Here is a 19,642-nt window from a genome sequence, read left to right on the forward strand (position 1 = left end):
GGAACAGGTAGCACTGCAGAATGTCACACACATTTAAGCTTACGGGGAGAATTTGATGCCTTTAGACATGAGAAAACCCACATATAATAAAAGACTATCACAGCATAGTACCACTTGGAGTCTTAGCAAAGTTTGGGGTTCAGCCTTTAGCTACCCCCTTTCATTTAAGCATACCCAAATACACATCTTCAAATGCTTCCTGTTATTCCTGCTTTCAAGAAAGCTATCTCTCCTAAGTAGATAACTGCTGCTGTCATTGGCATGCTGTGCATTGGACAGTCAACACCAGAGGTGAGGAAAGAGAAAGGGAAAGGCAACACAAAGTTAGCTAATAGGTGCCAACACCCAGAACATTTCAGAAACAAACTTCAGAGGTAGCCAATTGCAACACCCATGAGACAGCAAATACTTAGAGGAATTAGCCATGGTTAAGCACATTAAAGCCAGGTTGGATGGAGCTCTGAGCAACCTCGTCCAATGGAAAGTGTTCCTCTCCATGGCAGGAGCATTGGAACTGTATTAGAAGGAACTGTAAAGTCCCTTCCAACCCAAACCATCCTATGATTTTATGAGGATACCACCTCTAACTTAGGAAGCTTCCAAGCTACATATGATCATGAAATGATACACTAGGATAGTAATGTGTTCACTTTTCCCTAGGTTTCCACTTGTGGCCACTGTCAGAGGCAAGACCTGAGGCTAAATACATCTTTGGTGTCAGCCTTCCCCTCTCTTCCACAGCCTCAGGAAGTAGGAGCTTGGAGGCATTACCCTTTTACCACTGCTGCTCTGCAGTGGAGCCCAGGCTGGTGACTAGGCTGGGCCCAGAGTGAGAACAGAGACAAAAAAAGGAATGAAAGAACATGGAATTTTCAAGTAACTCCAAAATCAGAAGCGGGGGAATCCTTTTGAGCATGAAGCAAGAGTGAAAGGCGGGTAGAGAACCAACATGACATTAAAATAGCAGGAGGAGGAGAATATGATTTTTGAAAGACACCCAGAGGGAAAATGCTTAATTGTTTCTTTTCTGCTCCAGTCTCCATGCAGAACTATTCTAGGTTACACTATTTAACAAGACAACCTACGCACAAAATAAGTAGCTGTTAATATTTGGGTGAAACTTGGGATATGCTGAAATTACTCGGTAACTAACACTTATAATCAGCTTACATTGAAACAGACAGCAGATTGCATGCACCCCAGGCATCCTCACATTTGCTGCACTGGAAAGAACAGTTATGTCCCACAGTACATTGTTCAGCAGAACAAAAGACTCTGCACATCCCAATGGACGGCACACCAGCCATTTTGTGGATCCTGCACTGGTGCACATTTGTAGCACAACAACTACAGACAACACCTCAAGTACACGTTGAAAAAGCAACAGTGCAGTGCTGACTAAGCCTCAGAAGTTTCCACCAACCCCTGTGTTGATGCTAACAAAATTTTAATATCACTTGAAATTATGGCTAGTGCAAACACAGTAGCTGTCTAACACCATGAGAACAGAAGCGAAAATACACCATCAATTTACAAAGTCAAGGGTGCTAAAATTCACCTGGAGAGCTGTAGATGGATTTGGCCACAAACAGTGGAATTAGCAGACCATGCTTTTAAAGCATGAGGGAAAGAGCCTTAACAGAAGCTTTCAAGTACCCTTGAGATTTCTAGTGAACATCTTCCTGAATTGTCCCCTTCACTTGAGGGCAAACAGCCCTCGGGTAAGACATATGCTTCTACCACACCAACCTAAAATGGAGAGGTATTCATTTGGCACCTAAGTTCTTAACTAAGGCTGTAAAAATAAATAAACTGAAAGCCTGATCTCACAAGCATTAACAAAAAAAAACCCCAAAAAACCCAAACCAACCAACAAAAAAACCCAAATAAAAAGATAAGCAAGTAAGAGACTGAATTCTGTGCAGCACCTGGAAGTTCTCCTGGCTCATACTTCATGATAACATCTGAAAAGATAGCATTGTTTAAAAAGTCAGTGCTATATCTAAGCCCCCTTGGGCAAAAGAAAAGGAGTTATGCCTTCATTAATGATTAGAAAGAAGCACAGTATACATGTACTTAGATTTCTCAATGGACGGTTTAAAAATAAAGTACTCTCCTCCCAGGCCTGCATCTCACCATGTCCAATGTCAACAACACATAACAACAAGACTGACAAGCCTTTCATAAATAAATACAACAAAACTGTTTATTTCCCTTTTAATTTCTTCACTGTTTACAAATTCACACTTTAAAGTTTCCAAGTACTACTTATACACCCTGCTCAATTTTTATTTTACTACACCACATAACCAACTGCGTTTCTGTCTTGCTGGAATGGCAGTCATAAGTCATGTTAACAGCATCACTATCCTATAGAAAATTTGCTTATTATTAGAGAGCAATCAGTATCACTACTGTTACAAGAAAATAACAAAATGCCTAAAAGGCACTCCTGCTGCTAGTGAACATCTAAATAGGAGGTACACACAGAATTTACAGGGCTCTAGTTTACTATAAACTTTGCTCTCCCCATCTAATTTTCAGAAAAAAGATCAGGGTCCTAGAGATTAATAATCTGAAGAGCTTTTCCCAGGACCTTAAACCTGTTCAAATCCACAACACCAAATTATGACATTTCAAAGAATTCAAGCAGAAGAGCACCTGTCTTAATGGAAAGCAAGAGCAGCCTACAAATGCCTCCACTGTTTGTAGTTTTATAGTCTAAGCCTACATGGAGTCAAAATGCAGGGCACAAAGAACACAGCTAGATCAAGTTTTGCCTTTCCCCAGACAAAACACAGATTATTTCAACATCTTTATTCCTTTCACAAGGAATAAGCAAGCCTTGGACAAGGGATTGCCTGGAAGTCTTTAAGTACAGAAGTTCAGTCTGTCCCTAGATGGAAAAGCAGCACTCTTTGCCTTTATTGTAAAACGATATCCTCTTTACCAAAGAGAATTGTGTTTAAGAAGAAAAAAAAATCAGTTTAATATTTGAGTAATTATCTTCCCTGGGCAGTTTAAGGTATTCATATTTCTGCCTACCCTGTTCACACTACTTCACTTTCATCTCTTAGCAGTTCAATGCAAGAAATTCGCTACCTGTCCATCACCTACAATTGCTCAGTATAATCAGTGAGTTCTCCCAGAATTCTCTGAGATCCTATTGAAAAAAAATCTCTCCACTGATTGAAAAGAACCATCTTCATTAATCCACCTGGCAGATGTATTCTTCCCTTCTAATCATTATGTGAGTTTACAAATCTAACAAAGATGTACTCACATCACATTATTCAGATTACAGATTCTCTGGGAAAAGAAAGCTCTTGGGCATGGTGCTGTAAATCATCAAAAGCACTTCTTACTCCGAGCTGATACCCGCTTTGAGACAAGGTACATATACAGCTGACTGCTAGGCAAGAGTCACAGGCATGGTCAGTCAACTGGTCATCACTGAAACAAGCATCTGTTCAGCAGCAGAACTCAGAAATCAGAACCCTATTTTCTGCAGGAAGGATACAGATTTATACAGGGCAGCTCAAACTTTGAGTGAAAGCCACCCAGAGTATTGTTAGCCAAGGCTGTAAGTTATCTGCTGAGAGCCCGAAACAACAGCAGAGGCAAAAGCTGCATCCTTGAATGTCAACACTAGCAGCCAATAACAAATTTAACATCACTACTGTGGACTGTTTCAGGATTTATGTATTTCTATGGAAATGCACAAGAGTTGAATGTTCAGCTGCAGTTATCACAATCAAAGTCCATGAGGCAGTACTGGAATTACAAGAAACAGCCTAAAGGAAAAGCTTAAAATGAGGCTCCCCAATCTGTCAGTAAAAGAGAAGAGAACAGACTTTAAAAATCTACCTTCACAAGCTCCTGCTAAGCCTGGATATCAGTCAGTTAAATGTTTGTCCCTATTTCATCCTTAAACGCCAGAAATACCAATGGACAAGGAAAGAAAACATTCACAGAATCTCAGAGTATCCCAAGTTGGAAGGGACACGTGAGGATCACCAAGTCCAGCTCTTGGCCCTACAGAGGACACCCCAGGAGTCACACCATGTGCCTGAGTGGATTATCCAAACACTTCTTGAACTCTGTGAGTCTTGGTGCTGTGACCACTGCCCTGTGGACCCTGCTCAGTGCCCAACCACCCTCTAGGTGAAGAAGCTTTTACCTGATACCGATCCTAAACCTCCCCTGACACCTTCAGGCCAATCCCTTGCATCCTGTCCCTGCTCACCACAAGGAGATCAGTCCCTGTCCCTCCTCATCCCCTCATGAGGAAGCTGGAACTGCAGTGAGATCTCCTCTCAGTCTCCTCCAGGTTGAACAGAACAAGTGACCTCAGCTGCCCTTGTACAGCTTCCCCACCAGTCCCTTCACCATCTTCATAGCCCTAATTCCAATTAGTTTCTATCTCAACATAAAAAATTTCTGCAACAATCAGAGGTAGATGATGCTAAGGAAGAGGAATCCAGAAATGGACAGCAGAATTTCTGTATGACCCCCCCCCATAAATTCAAAGAATGTTCTGCCAACTATTTCATTTTTAGAGCTCATTCAGTTTTAAACTCCAGTTTTATTATTACTAGGGACTTGTGACAGGAGCTTCCATGCAATGCATAATTCAGCATTCATGTGGCAAAAATCATCAAAATTACAAGAAGTCACAGAATAACTGTGTAAGAGAGTAGCAGTATTTATGTAACCACAGTAATATAAGGCAATATTCTTTAGAAATCTTTCATTAGACCAGCTGTTACAGTAAGAAGAGATGGCATTCAAGTCCTTTTTCTGAAACAGATACAATAAGGAACTTCTGTAAAGTTTCACAAGCACCAAGATCCTGGTGAAAAAATTCCTCTACTCTTATACCTTTGCTATCATTCTGCCTCAGTGAGCTCAAACACAGCTCAGCTCACGTCCCACAGCCTCTCACAGATCTGCCCATCACAAGTGTACACTCCAGTGCTTCTACTCACTGTGACTTTCCTGCAGAACAAAACACCCAAGATGACCTGACAAAATCCTTGCTGGCACTCACACTTCTGATGCTGCAAAGAAGACTATTTAGGTAGAAGTAGATTCAAATGGAAGAAAAAAAAAAGGCAGGCAAAAGATGACTTCATGCACAGAAACAGATGTTCTGAACGAGGGCAAGAGAGAGATTCTGTTCTCCTAAAGATGCCAACAATATATACCACCAGCAGAATTCTGTCCAAGTGCTATTCAGGTTTCCCAGCAGGTACTCACTGCCCTTCACCCACTTCAATACAAAGCACACATGCCATCTTTTCCCAGAAAAAGCAGAACCTCCTCAGTTCAGGTAGGCTAGTTAGGAGACAGTCTCAGGCTCCTGTGGCAGAGGCTGCCGAAGCAGACCCACAGGTCCCCTGAAACTCCCACCAACCCTCCAAGCTACGCTCAGCGCATGAGCCAGGCACCTCTAAGAAGTGCCACAGCAGAACGAGAACACAGGCAAGCCATGCTTGCTCCCCTTTGCACATCTTTAGAGAGTGTCCAAACCCAGCCTGACTTACCCAGACACATCATTGCCTCTGAAGAAGTACTGAAGATCTGTCTGAAACATGGTGAATGTACCAGGAGCAAATTTTATATGAAATTACAAAAGAAGGGTACATGCAACTGCCTGTGTGGAACTTAGAGATCTCAAAGACACAGAATCACATCATTTCCTGTCATCATCTGGTGACATACATCCAGGATAATACAGAGGTCTTAAAGGCAGGGCATTAATTACCACAAGTTAAAAATCTCCCTGGCTACATGCATTGGAAACAATTGTCACTTCATGAGCCTTTCAAGTTTCTAATGCATATGAAAACAGCAACTGCTAGGGAGGTGCAGAAGGAAGTGGTGTTAACTGGTGCCAACAAGCATTCAAATAACTTCGAAGGTCGAAGTTCTTCACTCACCCATGCAAACAGAGCAGTCAAAACCAGGGCAGGCAGGGCTGTCCCTCCTTGTGCATGTGTCAGCCACAGCCAACACACATCTGGCTGTTTCGTATCAGAAACTGGGTTCCAAGCTCACTCAGGAGCCAACCTGAGCTGCAGAGTTTAAATTCCAGAAACATCTGTGTACTCATGACAGCCTCCTGACCAAAGCCCTGCTTTGGACTGCAACCAAGATCCCACAGCAACAGGGCCACCCTGACACTCCAGGATTAGTGCCGAGACCAGACTGCCACTCAAGAGAGAGCAGAACTCATGCTGGACTGGGGCCAAACCCACACATGCAAACCCTGTTCTCACCCCAGTGCACCAGTACCAGAAGTGCAATCAAAAAAAGAAAACACAGAAGAAAGGCAGCACATTACTTTGATGACAAATGTATATTTCCTCAAAGTCCAGGTAAAGGGATCCATTTCTTATTCTGGGGTAGGAATTGTTAAAGCAAGGAAAGGACCCATCTTAGAGCATACAGGATTCAGTACAGAAGTGTTCTATGCACTGCTCTGCATCCACTTGTAGGTTCCTAACCCTGCCCAGATGCACAAACAGGTTTAAGGGTCTCTCTACAGTATCAGACAGGGAGAAAAATCCCTCTATAGACATACCAACTAAAAGCTAATGGCTGACATCAAGAGGAGGGTCAGTGAAAATTCCTTCAAATTACCTTTAACAGAACTTTCTAAGTGGCTTTGGCCTATCTCTGTTGATCCTTAGAGGTTTATAAGGCAAAGTCTGGAACAGGCACATGCCCTGCGGCCTCTGGTCCCAAGCAAGAACAAGGGTACCATGTGAAGACTCATTTGTTCTTTGGCTATTTTGGAAAGACATCCCCACCCAGTAACTCTATTCAGAGTACTGCAACCTCCCCCTCAACCCTCCCTTTCAGACTTAAAGGCAGACACCAGCAACAACTCAGATGCCACAGCATACCCTGCAGCCACATGCATCACACTTCAGTCCTTGTTTTAAACTCTGCAGGAGTCTACAATTAGATATTCCATTTACCAGCCAGTGGTGAACAGAAGACGTTGCTTAGAAAACCAGGGTATTTCAAGATTCAGCTGCAGAGTTTTGAGAAACCTGTGGTTCTTCACCAAGGCTGTTTAGTGGTGATAACTGCCCCAGCACCACCATCTCATGCAGACATACCTTTAACTAATTCTTCCATTTTAAAAAGCTATTCATTCCCCCACTTCCCTTTCTCTGTGCAAAGCATGCCCTGCTCCAGTTCTCTCTTCTCCCACTTCTGATTTCAAGCAATAGGCATACTTCTGTGCCCACTGACCCCTGGTTATGGGGTATATTAATATATGCTATTTCTCAATTTTTTTTTTAACAGATAAACCCGCAGACCTAGGGATGTCAGCAGCTTTGCAACTATTGACAGGTGCCTATCAATAGAGCTGTCAGCAGACAGGGCTCAGTCAATAGCTTCAGTGACCATTCAACCCAGCTTCGTGATAAGACAGGGAAGACCCAGCCTTGTGTTACCTCCCACCTCCAATCACCGAATGATTCTTGTCCCCAACAAGCTGTCATGCTATTTTCTACTGATGAGGGCACCTCCAAGTGCTTGAGCTCTGTTTGCCCAGAGGTACAGCATGCCTTGTCCAGAACCAAGCCCTGACATCAAACAGAAACAAGGCTGATGCGATACATTCCTTACCCTGCATTAATTTAAACCTCCATATGAACTGGATGGGAACAAGAATACATAAAGGCACTTTACACAGACACACACCATCCACTGACATCACCTCCCCAACAACACACAGGATGTTGCTGGGCTTCTAAAGAATCTAACATCTCTTTTGGGGGAAGGTGGATGTTATCTAAATACTACGGGCGGTGCTGTGAAAGCACAAAATAGTCTGTGGCAAAGGCAAGAGGCAAAGGAAGATACATCAGCTCTCCCACCCTCTAGGAAGAGGATTAGAGTGCAGACAGAAAGACCAACACCTCGCTGCTTATTCTAACAGTTTCCATTAACAAATAATTGCCTATTTTCACCTCAGTATTACTGGCTGCATTCAAGCACAAATCCATGTACTGATTAGACATGCATTTCTGAGGGGGAAAAATGGGTATTGGAACTTAAATTACCATTCGCAAATCAAGCAAATTCTGGTGGTTTTTTTGCTCAAAATGAGTATGTTTGGTACCCTGAAAACCTAGGAAGCATCCTCCATCAGTTCAGCATCTGTTTCATATTTAGCAGCTATTCTTTGCAAATGCAGGGGTCACACTGCTTTTAAAGCAGCCTCAGCCAATTCTCTTTTGCGGGGCAGATTTAATAGCGAATTCCACTGCCACAGGATTCACTGTGTAGTAATGAAGGGTAGCGTGTCAATAGATGAAACTGCACACATCAATAAGGAGCTGGCAGAGGTCCCCGCGGATGCCTCTCTCGCAACAATCATTTTAATGCGTGTAGGAGAACAATGCGTTACAGCCCGCTCAAAGATTCCCCACAGCCACGCCGCATCAAAGGCCCGCTGAAACGCCACGCTGCATCTCTGCACTTGGAGCCAGCAGTGCAACACGCACGGAAACAAAGTCCTTTACACTGGCAACTGTTCTTTGGGAGACTGGCAAAGCTGAGCAGAGGCAGCTTTTGTCAGAACTGGACTCTCGCTAACCAACGCCACCCGCAGCAATGGTTCCACCAAACTCTTTTTAGAGGCTACTGGTACAAGAAGAGAGCGGCTCAAAAAGAGTGAGAGCACACAAACCGCAGTCATGAAGCAAGCACTGAGCAGCACGGCTAAACCACGTCTTTAAGAAAGGCAGAAAGGCAAGTCCAGACTAATCAAGCCTGTTCAACAGAAAGAGTGGAATAAGAGCAGCCACGGCAGCAGGAGTTGTTTTACAGCCAGTGTAAAGTAAAGAATGGTGATGGATATCTGGGAAAAAAGCCTGAGAGGAGAACTGGAGCCAGAGAACAAAAGTTAAAAGCAACACAAAGTTTACATTGATTTTTTTTTCCAAGCTACATATAAGAAAGATGATATATATATCTGCACTTTGTGTGCTACAAGCAGCAGACTCTCAGAGCAGCTCTGATCAGTGATCCACACAGACCAGTACATCACTCCAGTATTGGCCAATTTGGCAAAAAGGAGAGAAAAAAAGAGCAGAAGAGAGAGAAAAAAGGCCTCCACACACATTTACAGAAGTCTGAAATAGGAATAAAAAGGAGGGCTCCATTTCTCCACCCCCAACTGCAGTTGTAATCCTTTGACACCTTACAAGCAATGACAGAATGTTTTCTCTAGGGACCTGAGACTAATTCCCTATTAAGCTTTTACAAACTGATGCTTTTCCAAGTCTTATAATGTGGCCAAATTTGGATATTTTCCTGAGAACAGCAAAAGCCACATTCTTGATGCAGAGTTAACACTGCAGCCAAATTTTCAGTTCTTGTTCTAAACCATGGTTGTGCTAGAACTTCTAAACTTGGCAGCTAAGATTATTATTGGTTCTAGAGTGACAAGGAAGAAATAGCTAGAACCTGCAAGAATCAAAAAGGAAAAAAATAATTCACCCTGCCACCTTCCCTAGTGTAACTATTGGAAATACTGTAGCTTTTTAAGGAAAGAGGAGCAAGAACAGCAGTGTTTCCTGGGGGGAAAAAAAAAGTCAACCCTTGGTAGACATCCAGCCCAGAAAATTTCAACATGAATGCCTGAAGTCCTGCAGAATAATAAACAATTTAAGAGATGGCACTCATAACAAACAGTAACAAGCAGATATACTACAGGCATTGCTGCCAGCCCTGCTTATTGGCAGCAGTGACAGATTGCCTGGGAGCTCCAGTCTTTAATTAGTTCTCATTCCTGAAGTTCACAAGTCAATTAATTCTAAAAACCACCCTCAGATTCTTTTCTAAAGGAAATCCTGTCCAGGATTCTCTGCCTTTCTTACCTCTTCTTCCCACAGCTCAGCTAACAGTTCAGATCCTTTAGAGCATCCATGCAAATTCCATCTGGCTCAGGAGATTATCACTAGTCAAATACTTCGGCTTGCTTCAGCAATTCCTCATATTTCTGCAGCAGTATTTTGCCACTGCTGCACACAGCAGATACTGCTCCCCAGGCTGCTTCTCCAGCCCCTCTTTCCCCACAACTTGCTTCCTCCAGGAGGAAGGCGAGTGAAATGGAACACCAACTGCAACACTCCAGGTTCAAGCAGTCCCCATGGCAATTACGTCGACTCAAATCTACAAGCATTACACCACATTGCTTTATAACTTTTCCAAGACTCAACAAAGGCATTGAGCAACACTGGTTCTTCTACCTTCTACCTAACTCACTTTAAAGTCGGTCAGAATGCCATAGTCAAAGTTGTTTACAGTTTCCACTGGAAACCCAGCTTTGAAACCATTTCCAACTCTCGAAAAAATGAAAGAAAATCCTTGTTTTTCTGTCCCAGACTTCATTAAGAAATCAGTTATGCTTTACAATTATGAAATCTTACGTGTATATGAATAAGCCAGCTTCTGATATGAAACTCAAAAAACCTAAGAAACTTTAAGTTCCTTAATTTCTGTCTTGCTTCTTATCCTATTTTACATATGCTGATCATCTGGAAAGACATTATTCAAGACTCTTGGCACCTTAGCAGCTATTTGTCAGTTTATCCAAAAGCAGTTTGGTCTGAAACTGATTTTATACCTCTGCCCCTTGCAAAACACAAGGTGTATTAGAAGTTTCTCATTATTTTTAAAGCCTCTTCTCCGTAGATATTTGAGTCTTGAAAGATAACTGAAATTTGAGGTTTTCTGGAAAATCAGCTGACAAAAAAAAAATAAAGGAAAAATTGCAAACCTGATACAAGCTCATTTCTTGTTTAGAACAGAAAAATTCTAATAACTTCAAACCTGCTTATATCACATTCTCTTCCTGCCTTGTTTGATCCAGTTTTGAGGTACCTTGTGCAGGTTAGGAACTGCAGTCATGCAGGAAACAGCTTATTATTCTTGGACAGAAATGGAAACATCGGTATGCCTAGACAATTTCACCTCACAGGTCTCTATAAAACAGGCTTTATCACTTACTACCACAGATCTGAGAAAGCAGAACAAATATAAGAGGCCTGGTAACATCTCCAATAAAAGTTAAAAGAAAGTATTAAACAGATATTTTTATTTGCATTACAATATAGACACTGACTTTATACTCCATCTAATATCTTTCTTTTGAAAGTACTAGAGACTTTTATAGACACTGACATAACCCCTACTTTGACCTAGCTCATGTTTGTAATGTTTTCCTCAAGTTCTTTTCAACTTAACTTTCAATCGATTTCTATACATAGTCTGAAAGAATTCATATTTTCAGACAATGTGTTTCCTTTCCCTTCCTTCTAAAACACACAACTTCACACACCATAAAATATATCACTGAAAGGCATCTAAAACCAATTGAAATGCTCACTTCCTAAAAATACCTTATTCAGATATGTACCCATTTCCCTTCTTAAAAAAATACACATTTCTGTTCTGCAGGTTAGTGTTTGACAAGGATTATGGAGATTGGGAAAAAAAACCCCAACCCACAACAACAAGAAACAACCACACAGAAACAAATCAACCCATGAATACATTAGACGTGGAAGCTGAAATCTCAAATGTCTCTGAATGTTTGTTTATATAACTAGATGGATGGATATATGTTATTTCTTAAGCACATTCCCCTCAAATCAAGCATGTGGCTGCATTTTTAAATGACCCCTACTGCTTACTTCAAATCTTGTTCAGGCAGGTTTATACCTCAGTTCAGGGATTAGAGCCAAATACAACAGAGGCTACCTAAAGAGAGCAAGCTGTTGCTACGTTGAAATGCAGCCATCAAGAAACCTAGGGAACAAGGTCGAAGAATTTCAGAAAAAGCACATAGACTGCCTAAAAAGCAGCCCCAGACAAGCACCTAAAAAGATGCAAGAGAGCCAGAGAAGGTGACTAAGCTATCATCTGCCAACCCTAAAGAACACAGGTTGTAAAAGAACAAACACCACACTGCTCACCCTTCGATTCCCACGTGTTCCCACAGCCTACACACCAAGAAAATACATGAGCATGACAAAGCCACAGGGAAAGAGCCTCCTCCTCAGCAACACCACCTGCCCTTCAGTGCCTCACCAACCCGGTTCCAACACTCACTACATGCTTCTAGTGCTTTGCAGTCTGCATTTCCCCTTTGGAAGGCTTTTCAGCCACCTCCTACGTCACACGAGACAGGCAGGTGTAGCTGTAAGCCTTCTCTGAGTACCAGTGAGGATGTGAGCCTGCCTCCTTCCAAGAACAGGCAGGCAAAGGCCACCAGGGCCAGCCCTGGGCTCACCTGCAGGTAAGCAGGCACCAGCAAGGGAAGAGGGAGCAGATTCCACTCCAAAATACCTTGAACACTCCGTAGGCAATCATCCTTTCATTGCCTCCCTGCCCTAAACCTTGAGGCTCTCCCATTTTCTAATGCTCCCACTTTAGCTGCAAATGCAGGAAAAGATTAAAGCGCACTTTTCCTTGAAGTGCACGATCACAATAACTTACACTAATTACCAAAAGCCTTCTATTGCAGAGCATGAATTAAACCTTGATTCAAATGACTAATTGTTGCAGCTTCTGAGGAAAAGAAACAAAAATAATTTCAGACACGAGATGCAGGAAACAACTTCATTCATCTAAACACACAGCTCCTGGGGTTCTGGCATGCTGGAACTGACTTTCATCATAGCAGACAGTGAGTGCCACACAGGTCTAAAAGGTGAGTAAGAAAAAGGCCATCTCTGGGAAACCCATTACCAGTGGTTTTCCCCCAGGATCTACTGAGTACATGTTCTCCTCATGCCCTGTAGCATTTAAACAAAAACCTTTTTTTTTTTTTCCCCCCAGATCCATTGAAATTATTACTTTGAACCTCAAGTAAGAACCAGGAAAAAAATCCAGGAGGTGGAATGCTTATTGTTTACTGTCTGAGCCCTGGTAACAATCAGATACTTGTTTTGGTTTTTGGTTGTCTTGTCCTAGGAGAGATGTTTTGGTTTCCAGAGCATTTCACAGGTTGATTAGGTAGATTGGCTGCAGAGTGAAATCACACATGAAACAGACACAGCAAAATGCTCTCATAGTGCCCTCCTTTCTCAGGATCTAACCACACCAGAGGGAAGAAAAGAGAGACTAGATCAAGCCTTAGTATCAGGATCCCAAAATCTCCTTATCAAACAGATTATAACTGTACTGGATCAAAAAGAAAGGATACTTCAGCCATTTGCATCCTTTTGCTGGATTATTTTGTAAATATCTGAAGAAAACAGTCAAGTCTAAGTACTCACAAGGGATAAACTTGTCTGGGTTCAGCTCCTTCCCTCTACCTCCCTATACAAGAATTCCTCAGCACTTGCAGCAAAAGCTCCAACCTGTCTGTCCATTAAAGAGTTGCTAGACATGGTTCACAGAAGCATACTTCTCCCATCCAGAGTGAGAGAATGACTACTTTCCAAACCTCTTAACCTTTGGAACATTTCATAAAAGTGACCAAGTAGTGGTATCAGAAGATAGGCACTCTACAACACACACAGCAGATAAGACTACAGTTCAGAGATTTTTCTGCACACAAAAACAATTTCAATTTTAAAATTCCAATTCCATTCCAATCACCAAAAAAAAAAAAATCCCCATGAGACAACTCAGAACATCTAGACAAACCAGATCATGAACTATGGTCATGTATCTCTTCATGCACACTTTAAGTTCTTCTAATTATTTCATCTTGAATTAAGACGGAAACAACTTTCCTGTTGTGCGTCATCCTTAATAGTTTTTACTTTTTGCTCCACGACCTTGAGCATCTCAGAGTCTTGATTTTCCGCTTGTCCTACTAAACCATTCTCTGGAAAAATCTTATTCCCTTTCTGTTTCTAAACAAAAACACTGAAGGTGAGCTCTCCAGCTCTTGACTGTTTCCCCAGCTGGCAGAATGCCTATATTGAAGAGATAAACGAGATGACTAACGTCAGCTGCAAGTAGGAGAAAGCACAGTGGACACCTTTGTGTGGTAGGATCTTGTAGACAGAACACCCTCTGCCCAAACAGCCTGCAAGCAGCCTCAGGAAAGAGACTGAGACAAGACCAGGTTTAGGAAGCTGACTTTTCAACTGCAGCTCTCACATCTGCAGACCTGGTTATGAAGGATTCAACAGCCAAACAATGAGGAAAGTGCTCTGGCAGATTTAAGGGAAAAAAAAAAAAAAAAAGTAGCAGCGAAGTCAAAAGTATGTGCACAAACTAAGTCAGTGAATAGAGTTTTGTTTAAAGAGCGTTGGCAGTGTGGGGCTGGGGCACTGTTTAGTTACTCCTTCCACCTGAGATCTGGAAAAGGCTCCCACTTACTACCTGCAATTAATCAAGTGTTCTGAATCATGAATTAACTAGTGGGACATGCCCGATCAGCACCTGATGTCCTTCTGGCTGCCCAGAGCCAACAAAAGCCACCTAAATACCACTGCACAGAGCTGTCTAACCCGAGCAGTCTTCTGGTTCTCTACCTTTACATTCACTGCTACTTTTGTAACAGGGTTAGCAACAACGCTACAAGCACAACGTTGGGGGGAAAAAAAAGAAAAGAAAAAATCCCACGACAATCCACCACCCACCCTTTTGTGTAGCACTTGCTTGTCTTTATTTCTGCACGCTGCCTGGCTGGCACTGACACCGGTAAGGAACAATGCCACATGTCACGCTAACGACAGCTACACAATTACCTGAACACAGCGCAAACCATCACCTACACAATTACACGCTATCTCCTAGCGGGAGAACTTCCCGGCAGAGGCAGCAAACCCCGGGAGCCCGGCGGGGAAGCGCGGCTTCCCCCAGCGCCCGTGTGCCCGGCGAACCCGAGCAGGGCGCGGGGCCCCTCCCGCAGCCCCCGGGGGAAAGGCAGGAGGAGGGTGTCCGCCTCAAGGAGCGGCTTCACCTCCGCCAGGTGCGGTTTCGGAGCGAAAGAGCGCTCTCACTCACCGCGACCACAGCCCCCGCACCGGGTCCTTTACGACCAACTACGGCTCCGCCGCCACCCTCCGCGGCCGGGGCGCCGCGGGACCCCGGAGCCTGCGGGAGCCCGCACCCGCGACCGCCCCCGCTCCGGGGAGCCCCCTAAAGTTTCGGGGACGTGCCCGGCAGCGATCTCCTGAAGGGAGCAGCGGGGGCCGGGGCGCTGCGCCGGCCGATTCCGCCCGCGGCCGTGGGCCGGCACAGCCCGGCGGGCAGGCGGCACAGCCCGGCCCCGCCGAGGGCAGCGCCCCGCCGGGCTCCGCCGCGCCTCAGGCGGGCACGGCCCGGCGGGCGGCTCCTCCCGGCCCCGCCGCGCTACCTGCGGGCAAGGTGGCCCAGCACCCCCGGCCGCCCTCCCCGCCGCGCACCCCCGGACTCACCGAGCAGCAGCAGGACGAGGAGGAGGAGAGGCAGGCGGGACGCGCTCTCCCCGCGGTGCCCCATGCTGGCAGGGCTGCGCGGCGCCTCTCCCTCAGCGAGCGGGACGGCGGGCGCGCAGGCTGGGCTGGCGCGGGGGCACCGGCGGCGGCAGCGCTCCTCGGCCGGCCGCTCGCTGCCCTGCGAGCGCACGGAGCCGCCCGCCCGCCCCGACCGGCCGCGCCGCGCGGCGCAGCCAACCACAGAGACAAACTTTCCCAGCGCCCGCCCCCGCCCGCAGGTAGCGGGGGCGGCGCGGGGTCCGGCCCGGCCCGGCCCGGCCCCTTCCCCTCAGGCGGGAGGGAGGAAGGAGAGCGGCGCCGCGGGGCGCGGGGGAGCGCCTCGCCGAGCGGGGCCCGGCGGAGGACGGCGCTGCCCTCGCCGCCCCCCTCCCTTCTTTCCTCCCGGGGCTGCCGCCGCCGCGCACACGTGGCCCAGGAAAGCCGCGGTGCGGGGAGGGCGGGCTCGCCCGGCCGGGAGCGGCCGCTGCACCCCCGGGCAGCGTGGGGCTGGGGCACTGCTCGGTCTCTCGTTCCGGCCCCGCCTCACGGGGGTGGGGTCCCCCCGTGTCCGGTCCTGCGGGGCTGGCCCGTGCCCCCTTTCCTCACATCCGTGCGCACGGAGCCATCGCACACGTGTAGGGTCACTGCTGGCGCTGTCCCCAAACACCGCCCCAGCCGGGGGCTGCGGACCGCCCCAGACACGGGGCCACTCGTGCCCCTTCCATGCATGGGTAGCCTCAAAGGCAGTGCCGGGCATGCCCAGGGTGACCCCTGCCCTCCCATGGGCAGCACGGCAGCAGTGGGGCTGCCCGTGCTCCTGCGATGCCACCCTGCCCATGGCCTGGGTTAGGGGAGGGACAGCACACCCCATGTCACAAGCACTTCGTGGACAAGGCCACCGCTCCCTGCCCCACCGGTGCCAGACAGCCCCACAAGTAGCATTGCTCTGTTTTGAGACTCGGTTTCTTTTCCCCTGCCTGAGATCCCAGTTAACTCAGTTAGGGGCTCCTGCAGCATGGCATTCGTGCCACTAACTCCACTGCCTTTCTTCCCAGCCTGCTCAGAGATTTTTGTTTGCTCGGGGTTTTAATTTCCTGTTTGTTTGTAAAAACAAAGAGCAGAGGCACTGGGCGGCTCTCTAGTAACTCGGACAGTTATCTGCTCTTTCACTCCCCTTGGCACATTCTCTGTGAAATCCATGCTCTCCTTGGGCACATCTTGCTGTCTGTTGTCCAGGCTCCGTGATAGGGATCTGTGTTATAAATTTCCCTGTGTGGGCAATCTCTGGAGCCTATGTATGGTTTGGGGCAGCTGCTCCTGCGCCAGATGGCTGGTTTAGGCTCTATTCTAGCATCTCCAGTGCACCTTGGTCTTGAGCATGACTTGGCTTGGGCGAGGTTGTTTGCTCCCAACAGCAGGAAGTGTGTGCTGTGTTCTTGACTGAGCATGATTATCAGCCTGGATTTTAGGCTGGACTTTGTAATTCCTTCTGTTACGCTTTACAGGAGAGAGGGTGTTGCCTGATAGGAATGAAATTAGGCCCTCCTAAAACTGATGAGGAGAACTTTCACCCTCCAGTTACCTGAGCTCTTGCACGGAGGAGATCAACCTCTTTGAAGAGCTGCAGCCACAAGCTGTCTGGGGGACACTTGGTCCTGTGCACAACTGAAGTTCTCCCAGTTCACAGACAGCACATGAGGCTGAATCCACAAATGTGACTGAGAAAAAACTGCCCGAACAAAACAAGGCTGTCTTCAAATGTGTTCACAATGCCCTCATATCCCTGCTTGTTCTTGATGCCTATTTCCAGTCATTCTGCTCTCCTCCTTTAGCCAGCATTTAAACACACTTTTTCTTCACTGGAAAATGTCCATAAACCAAGGCGTGTCCCTTACATCAAACTCAGAAAGCAGATTAGAAGATGAGTTGCCCTTACCAGTCAGCTTCCATCACACTGGTTAAACCCCTGATCCCTCATCAAGCTTTAGTCCTGAAACTCTATGCTATCCTGAGCCCTGGGTTGTGTTCTCGCAAGCACCTCTCACTCTTTTACTCCAGTAAGAGCCACTTTTCCCCCCAGTATAGTCAGACTTCCAGACAGAAGGGCCACTATAACCCATAAATCTGACCCATACACAAAAGTCATAGGTTTTTTCCTCAGCAGCTGGATCAAAGTGAGTTAGAAAGACAACACATCTTGTCTTAAAGACTCCAAGTAATGGCAACTGCCTTCTTCCACCTACTAATTTATTCCAATGTTTAATTATCCTTGCTGCTAGGAAATTGCTTCTTTCAAGGTTGAGTTTGTCTAACTTCAACTTGGAGACATCAGAACTTGTTATGCCTTTGCCTACAAAACTGCACACCCGTCCCATTTTCATGGATAAGTAACTATACATGGTGCTTCTATCACTTCTTGTTTAACTGAATAGATTGTTTTCTTTGAAGCCTCACATTGTAAGATTTCGTTTCAGTTGCTACAGATTTTTTGGACTCCAGTGTTTCTAAGTGTTTTTTAACTTGCAGGCACCCACCATGTGTACAATGTCATTGTGGTCTATACACACATGCTGTGCACGGAGTAAAAGTAATTTCTCAGTCATTGTTTTTCCCCTTCTCTCATAACTAAAAATGGAAGTGGACCATTTCCTGTGCTGTATGAAAAGCTTGTGGAGTTCATTACCCATGTTGACTCCCCAAATCTCTTTCTGCATCTGTATTTTTCCTGAGACCATCTTTATCCTGCCATTCATCACTATGCTCTCCCCTCCTCAGTACACGGCCTTGCAGCAGGGTGTGTTAAAATACACTCTGTAATGTTGTGACAATCTAGGCAGGTGTCTGAGATCCCTCATTCAATTTGAGAGCTGTTTCTCCGAGGCTGATAAATCGCCACCACAGATGACAGAAAGAGCAGGTCTGAAGCTGACCGCTGTGTTAGTCTACCTTCTCCTTCACAGCCTGTTTTCTTCTCCTTTTTGTGTCCTACTTTCAGTGGATTGTTACATGTATGTGATTATGTCATTTTTCCCCCTTGCCAATTCCATTTTGTATCGTTCAGCTATGAGAGCCAGTCTGAGCCAGAAGCTTTCTCCAAGTTGAGACAAATATCTTCCTCTGTTTTTGTGCATTTTCCATGTTTATTCATGAGCGGCAGAGTAAATACATGGTCAGTTGTTTGTTTCTCAAAAATGCATCCCATTTGACTTTCAGTGTTTAGCATGTTGTTGATTCGAGTAGATAGCACGTATTTATTTATTGATGATGCTGTAAAAATGCTTGCTTACGTTTCTTCATACCTACATTTCTGCATAATGTATAGGCTGCAAGTGTCTCTCATTTGGGGGTAACTAGGTTAGCCAGCAGAATTTCAGGGAAGGATCAAGATTGGAGTGTTGTATTAAACACATTATCATGCATGCACACACACGAACACACCCTAATCCCAAAGGAGCCCACACGCAACCACTCCCTGCTTACACCACTCCCCCAACATACACTCGCTAGCTTTTGCAAAGCTTCTCTTTTGGCAAACATGGATAAACAACTTTTGCTCTCCCCACCTTGTTGCCTGAGCAGCAGCAGATGAGGTGAAATGTCTGTGTATGAGGCCCACATCCAGCATGGAGTGCCAGAGGAAAGAGCATTTAGAAGGGCTGATCAACAGGTGAATTGCCTGGCCTGATGAGGACCCAGCATCTTGCTTAGGGGCACAGGTGCAAAAGTGCTTCCCTCATGCAGTGCAGATTGCAGGCTGCAAACCTTAACCAGGAGGGAAATCTTCTGGTGCCATTGCATGGTGTGTGGCAGCCGGGAGCTCTCCACAACAAACGAGAGGCGTAGGCAGACGGACAGGTGAGGCCATGCTCGAGTGCCCCGTCAGCAACACAGCATCCTCGAAGGCAGGAAAGGCTTCCAAACTGTTTGCATGAGAACCCTGGGGAAAGGGAGCCACAGCACAAACACTGTCCTGGAGACATCTGTGCAGGGATGTGTCGTCTCATTTAAAGACCCTTTTCTCAAGAGCTAGGGACTTTATCCCCAGCGTGCTGGCGAAATTCCACATTGCTTGATTTCATTCCGCCCCTAGGTTCCCTTTGTGTTTCCAAGCGGGCACAATACTCGTCTTCATTTCCTCTTCTCAACCCTTGTTAAATTTCGCCTTGCTCCAGTGAATGGATTGTGTGTTCCAG

At 45.8% G+C, this 19,642-nt stretch overlaps 1 protein-coding gene across 1 annotated transcript in view; it reads right to left on the reverse strand.

Annotated features, from left to right (window-relative positions):
• PTGFRN (prostaglandin F2 receptor inhibitor) overlaps positions 1-15,924 on the reverse strand; it is a 66,223-nt gene extending 50,299 nt beyond the window's left edge. Inside the window, exon 1 of the mRNA XM_063419246.1 lies at positions 15,411-15,924. Within this exon, the coding sequence (XP_063275316.1) occupies positions 15,411-15,474 (64 nt within the window). The 5' untranslated portion in view covers positions 15,475-15,924. The remainder of the gene's footprint in view (positions 1-15,410) is intronic.
• Positions 15,925-19,642: the final 3,718 nt, after the last annotated feature.

This window comes from Prinia subflava, chromosome 25 (genome assembly GCF_021018805.1).
Source record: "Prinia subflava isolate CZ2003 ecotype Zambia chromosome 25, Cam_Psub_1.2, whole genome shotgun sequence".
Classification (NCBI taxonomy): Eukaryota; Metazoa; Chordata; class Aves; order Passeriformes; family Cisticolidae; genus Prinia; species Prinia subflava.